The sequence below is a fragment of the Stegastes partitus genome, unplaced genomic scaffold, assembly GCF_000690725.1.
Source record: "Stegastes partitus isolate 25-593 unplaced genomic scaffold, Stegastes_partitus-1.0.2 Scaffold14, whole genome shotgun sequence".
Lineage (NCBI taxonomy): Eukaryota > Metazoa > Chordata > Actinopteri > Pomacentridae > Stegastes > Stegastes partitus.
The window spans coordinates 851,337-857,657 of record NW_007577745.1 but is presented as its reverse complement, the minus strand read 5'-3'; the positions used below and the strand labels follow the sequence as shown (position 1 = coordinate 857,657).

At 46.6% G+C, this 6,321-nt stretch overlaps 1 protein-coding gene across 1 annotated transcript; it reads left to right on the top strand.

Moving 5' to 3' along the window:
* Positions 1-1,456: 1,456 nt before the first annotated feature.
* On the top strand, positions 1,457-6,207 carry fam83e (family with sequence similarity 83 member E). Its single transcript, XM_008289599.1, has 8 exons — positions 1,457-1,973; positions 2,269-2,415; positions 4,470-4,594; positions 4,713-5,147; positions 5,330-5,389; positions 5,497-5,547; positions 5,634-5,850; positions 5,934-6,207. Exons 1-8 carry the CDS (start codon positions 1,512-1,514, stop codon positions 6,162-6,164), a joined length of 1,728 nt encoding a protein of 575 aa, XP_008287821.1. The 5' UTR covers positions 1,457-1,511; the 3' UTR covers positions 6,165-6,207.
* The last annotated feature ends 114 nt before the right edge of the window (positions 6,208-6,321 follow it).

The following is a 6,321-nucleotide window of genomic DNA, read 5'->3' as shown; positions in this document are numbered from 1 at the left end:
GGACTTCTGAGGACACCAGGAGCTGATTCAGAAGATATTTTTTTGACTGGACGGGCTGCTGGACCTTCACCGGCCAAGTCAGCAGACCGAGCCACAGCGACGTTCTTCTCTTTCTTCAAGCACTTAACAATAAGCAGACGTGAGGAAATAAGATGCCTGAGGATGAAATATCTGTTTAATTAAACCGTTCTGATTTTCTTCCAATACCTGCCCAACCCGGTTTCACTGTGTGTGAGACATGAAGTCATCGTGGACTGAGAGACACGTGGATGTGTCACAGGAATAGATCAAAGCTATAAAATGTGCATCCATCATGCTGTGAGAAGCTGATGATCATGTGTTTAATGTCTGTAACTTGTGTTTATTGAACACTGAGCAGCTGTCTAATGATTCCTTTTTGTATTTTGTACACAGTATACATGATTTTACTAAATAAATCAATAAATGAGCTCATTGTTTTCACTGTGTGCGTAATCTGATGACCTGTTTTCTCCACTCGGTGAAACACGTCAGCTTTATAAAGAAGATGTTTAAACAGCGAAACCAGTGTAAACCCTGTTTTGTTTCCCATTAAGAGCTTAATGTGTGACACACAGCAGCTGCAGCACTCTGACATAACACTGCGATTGCGACAGCGTGCAGCGTCTTTGTCTTTTAATCACTCGCCAATTTGTGGCATCCACTGTTTTCTTTGCTGAAGTGCTCTGTGGTCTAAAGAATGGAGGTGGAACATGATATACAATTTAATGAATGTGATCTTTCCAGTGTGGAGCTTCACAAAACCGAACAATTTCTAAAAGCATTTCCAAAGAAATAAAGAAGAAGCTGCTGCAGTGTCGGATACGGTGCTACACGCTGCCATAAACCCACCTGTCAGGCCGGACCAGTCCAGGACAGGAAACGTGTGAGGTAACTGGCAGCCTCTCAGATACACGATAACATTATTCAGCTCACATTTAGCTGGTGTAGGAACTGAAACCTCAGCACAAGAGTCTGTGGTTTCATTTAAATACTACAGTGAAAGTCAGGGGAGCTACAGCAGAAGTCACGGCCGGGTGACGGACGGGTTCGCTGCTCAGAATGTCTGGAATCTGTGAACAATGTCAGAAACAAGGAGTGGAAGTGCTTCGAGGAGTGAGACGAGTCGCAGGGGAGGAGACACGAGAAGAATCAGAGCTGCTGAGAGCTCAGCAGCAGTACTGAGAGACGAACTGGAGGTGAGCGTCACGATGGACTGAGCTTCATGTGTTCATCTGACAGACGACTAATCAGCTCATCTGTTTTCAGGGATAAAGCTGCAGCTGAACGGGAAGTTTTTTTTATCAGTGAGGAGAGAAGTGGAGCCATCAAGACTGACAGCAAACATCCAAATATCCAACGTGTTCTGGACGGCTCCTCTCAACATGGATGTAGTTTTTGCCTGAAGGATGAAAGAGATGATCCCTTGAGTTGGCCGGGGATGGTCCACTGAACTTTGAGAAAGTAACTCAGAGACAAACTAGGCTGTGATCATGTCCAACTCTCAGGAACAGAGTCTGAATGAGAACGTGGTTTTCCTGCCAGTGGACGAGTCCTCCCCAGAGTTCCTCCACTGCGAGAGGGAGCGTGAAGCGGTGGAGAGGCTCCTGAGCTCAGGACCAGAGGCCTTCTACAGCTCCGTCGGCACAGAGCGCTCCGGCTGCTTCCTGTCTTCTGAGGAGGTCAGTCAGATAACCAGCTGGGCTCAGAACTATGAGTTCAACGGCCTACAGCAGGAGAACTCAGTCGGATGCAGCTCGGCGGTGCACGAGGACTTCTGTTCCACCTACTTCCCCGGCCACACGGACGTGCCGGCCCCGAACCTGGAGCTGGGCTGGCCTGTGAAGAGCCCCTGGGTACCGCAGGGGAGCGTTACGGTCCACACCAGTCCTCCTGCCGACGGAGAGCCTCCTGTCAGAGAGGTCATCAGGCGGCACCTGCAGAAGGCCTGCCAAGTACGCAAGTGGATTACACTCCTATGGATGAACACGTCTGTTTATGAGAAGAGTTAAAATACATAACTGAGACTTTATCCTTTTATCTCTGAAAGAAATGTACTTAGTTGCATCATGAGTTAAGTTTCTGTTAGTTTCTGTTTTTGCAAATTAAGTTTCGCCCAAAATAAATATATAAAATCCCCCATCGTAGTCAGATATGAAGCAGCCTGCAAGATTATTAAACACATTTCGTTATGTTTTTGTGTTTTAGACTCTCTTTGTGGGTAAATCTTCCGTTTCTCGTGTTGTGCAGGTCATTGCCATCGTGACAGACAGACTGACAGACGGGGCAATAATCTGGGATTTACACAACGCGGCCTCCCGAGGTGTCCCCGTCTACATCATCCTGAACCAGAGGTCCATTCAGGAGACCGTCACGCTCAACAGGTTGAGGCATCCGGTGAGTCAACGCCTACACATCACATACACCCATCCTCTGGTTTATGTCTGACATGGGAATGAATACAGCAGAGGTCTTCGTTTGACACGTCGGACTGTGCAGCACGGTTCTTTGGAACACGGTGGAAGGAAGTCTTCTCAAACTTGAAACACTGCATACATGCTTGAGGGAGGTATCTCATAAACTGCAAGTATGTCTTTTTGCTTTGGCATGCTGGTGAGAGGAATGCAGCGTGCCGATTTAACCGCACATAGCTGAACTGGTTGCACAGCATTCAGTGTCGTCTGTGTTGTTTTTAAAGTAATGGAAAGCATGCTGTGCATGAAGCACATGAACCCTGAATGAGCAGAAGAGTCGGTGGGAGGATCTGGTCTGTAATGGCTAACAATCTGAGGGTTGGTTGGTCCAGTACTGGGATCCAGACTCAGCTGTGTCAGTGTAGAGGTTTTATACATGCAGTGATGGTTCTCAGAGGATGACGCCTGCACACAAAGGGTTTAGAATAGAATAGAAATACTTCATTGATCCCCAGGGAGAAATTCTGTAAGAGTTTAGAAACTTAGAGTAACGTGAGCACCGCACAATAGAAAAATAAAAAATAGATTAGAAATATTAATATGGTAGTTAGGCTCCAGCCCCCCCGCGACCCTAGTGAGGATTAAGCGGTGTATAGATAATGGATGAAATGGAATATGGTAGTAGAATATACTAAGATATAAAATGAGCAATAAAGTATAAAACATGCTGTATGAATAAGAAAAGTGTACTACATTGATAAATGCACCCTAAAGATAAATATATACAGTGAATGAGGAAGCTGAAGTCCTCCATGCAGACAGATCCCAGACCAGGATGTGAACCAGAGATCTTCTGGCTGAGAGGCGATGGTGCTAACAACCGATCCACCGTGCAGCCATGCTGGGACATTCATGGTTTCAAAATGATGTGATCCAGTGACTTCAGTGATTCCCCTGAACTTCCACCTGACCTTCCACCTGACCTTCCACCTATAGCACTATCAATACATTTCAGTCATGAAACTCTTATTATTATTATTATTATTATTATTATTATTATTATTATTATCTATGACTGAACATCTGCAAACACAACGGTGGCTTTTCATTGTAGGAACTCGAAAGCTGGTGTGAGCATTTCTAGGAACAACCTCATAATCGCACAGCGTCTACGTCAACGTTAAAACAAAACAGCGACAGCTCGTCGTTGCTGAACCTAATCCTACATCTATGAGCTCGTAGCAGAGGGTTTGAAAGGAAGAAGCAGCTTCTTAATGGCAGCAAGAGGCAGAAAAATGGAACCCAAAGCAGGTTCTTAGGGCCTCTCAGAAGAACCTGCCATCGAGGAGGTACTTCAGGGAAACAAGCTACCAGTTTCTGCAGCGAGCAGCCTGGTGACATCAGCCTCAGCTGAACATTGAGGTAGCGCTAAATGGCAAGTTGATGACGAACATTTTCACCTAAAAACGTCTCCCTCTAGACTCTAGGCAGGGTTTGTTGTTCATTTAATTTAAGTTCTATTTCAAGCCAAATCAACCAACCCCAGATCCAGTCAGTAACAGCTCCACAGGTGTAAAATGAACAATATGCTCGCTATGGATAAGAATGAATGACTCTCTTATTGTAAACACCAGGCCCAGGATTTGAAAAGCCACGCCACAGAAAATGTCATTCTAACTTCCACCTGATCGATAGCTTTGTAATAGTGAGTCAGAGGCAGTGAAGCTACTGAACCTGTTCTAGAAACAGCTCCATAGTTGATGTAAGAGAATGACGCCCAGCAGGGCTACACCCATTGTGGTCACAGTAGTACTTCAGGCATCCGGCTGGAAGGCCTTCATAAATCCTGCCATGTTTATCTTAATTAGCAGCTTTAATGGCAGATCCAGCCTTCACAGGTCAAAGCATCACTTCACTGCCTCACACACTCTTGGTCTTATGGACTTGTCTTACTCACCAGCTGACCGCTCACGTTCCATCATGGGTGAATATTTTTCATGGTGATACAATCTTGAGTTTCAACTTGTGATCCAACAGAACATGCAGGTCCGAGTTCTGGGAGGGACGAGCTTCTGTTCGAGAGCAGGAAGGATGGTGGTGGGGGAAATGAAGAACAAGTTCCTTCTGGTGGATTTAGAGACGGTGATTCATGGCAGCTACAGGTAAACACACACACACACACACACACACACACACACACACACACACACCTCGTTGGATGTATAAACAGCTCACACAGACCTGGCAGGGACGTGAACCAGCTGTTGTTGTTCTCTGCAGCCTCACCTGGACGGACGCCCACCTGCACCGGCAGCTCATCACGGTTCTGAGCGGACCGGTGGTCGATACCTTTGACAAGGAGTTCAGGATCCTGTTTGCGGCGTCGCTGCCGGTTCCCAACACGTGGAGGGTCGCAGCCAACAACGCACATGTGCCTCATCACCTCAAAGACTTCCCACCGCTTCAGTTCCACAAGCAGGTGCCTCTGGAGCCTGAGATCTTCAGCCCTCCGTCCCCTCCTGCCGACTTCCTCATGGACTGGGAGGCGATGGGGGTCATTCAGAGAGACTGCAGCCTGCCGGGCAGCTCTCTGGACCAGCACGAGGAAACCATGGACAAGGAACCGCCGCTGCAGAACAACGTGCTGTTTGATAAGAACACAGCCATCATGGACAGATTTACTAAGAATGGAAACCAGTTAGTGGATAAGAAAAGGTACCGTACCACCAACCCTCACTCTGATGGAGAGTTTAAAGACGTACACCAAGTACAGATTGGTTTATTTGAGCTTTAGCTGGTTTTAGTGCACTTTAGCTTTGATTTACTGCCTCCCAACATGTCTTCAGTTTCTTTTACCTTCTCTGACTCTTTGCTGACATCTGTTTGTGTCTGAACAGGATCTGGGAGAACACCTCTCCGGCGATTCCTGGTCCTCCAGACGAATCGACAGTTTTCAAGTGAGTCTTGTCACAACCAGTAAAAGCCACAAAATCCTGCTCTGAACTGTTTTCATTTTCTTCTCTGTTGTATACACATCTGATTGGGATTTGTGTTATTTTCACAGCAACATGGAGCCGCTGTCAACAGACCGAGCAGCTGCAGAAAGAATGAAGAGGTGACGTCCAGAAAATAAAAGACAGGATAAGTTATTATTATTAAACTGTCATGACCAAAATAATGATTTAAACAATTCTCCTGCAGGATGGAGCATAAGATAGAGAAAGCTCTTGTCAGGCAGCTCTCCATGGAGAAGGAACGACATGACAGAAATGCAACGAGACTTGACGGTGAAGCAGCAGAACATGTTCTTCTATCTGCGAAGAAAGGAGAGCGCTCTCGGAGGAGGGAGTCCATTCTGGAGGAGGAGAGCATAACAGAAGAACACATCTCCACAGTGGAGAACACGCCATCGTCTCGGGTAGGTAACTGTCCTGCTGTCAGAACACTCGGGATGATCTCAGAACCTTCTGGAGAAGTTGAAATGCATCTCTGTCCTCCCAGAAACCTGTGATCCTGAGGGTGCCCCAGTCTGAGAGCTTCAGCTCTCTGAGCGACATCATGAAGAGGCTCAAACGGGGAACTTCAACGGGATCCAATTCTACGCTGTCGGAGCGAACCCAGTCCATGATGAATCTGAGCGCTCACAACACAGACCCAAGTCCAGACGAGAAAGGAGTCCCGGTGCCGAGGTTCAAGGCCAGCGTGAGTGTGCAGCTTGTTGTGTTTCTCTGAAGGACGACATGTTTAATAAAGAGAAGTTTAGAGGTTTTATTCATTCATGCATCTGAGTGGAGGAAGCATCACCCGTAAAGGCCTGTTTCACTCTTCTTATGAACTAATTGAATATTAATTTAAGTCTACTGGTATCAAGAAGGGCTGCAGGTGTCTC

Excerpts from the sequence above, each read along its gene's own strand:
- fam83e (XM_008289599.1), top strand. The coding sequence starts at position 1,512 with ATGTCCAACTCTCAGGAACAGAGTCTGAATGAGAACGTGGTTTTCCTG. Across the intron at positions 4,595-4,712 it reads GTGATTCATGGCAGCTACAG|CCTCACCTGGACGGACGCCC; the intron begins GTAAACACACAC and ends TGTTCTCTGCAG. Across the intron at positions 5,390-5,496 it reads GACGAATCGACAGTTTTCAA|CAACATGGAGCCGCTGTCAA; the intron begins GTGAGTCTTGTC and ends TTATTTTCACAG.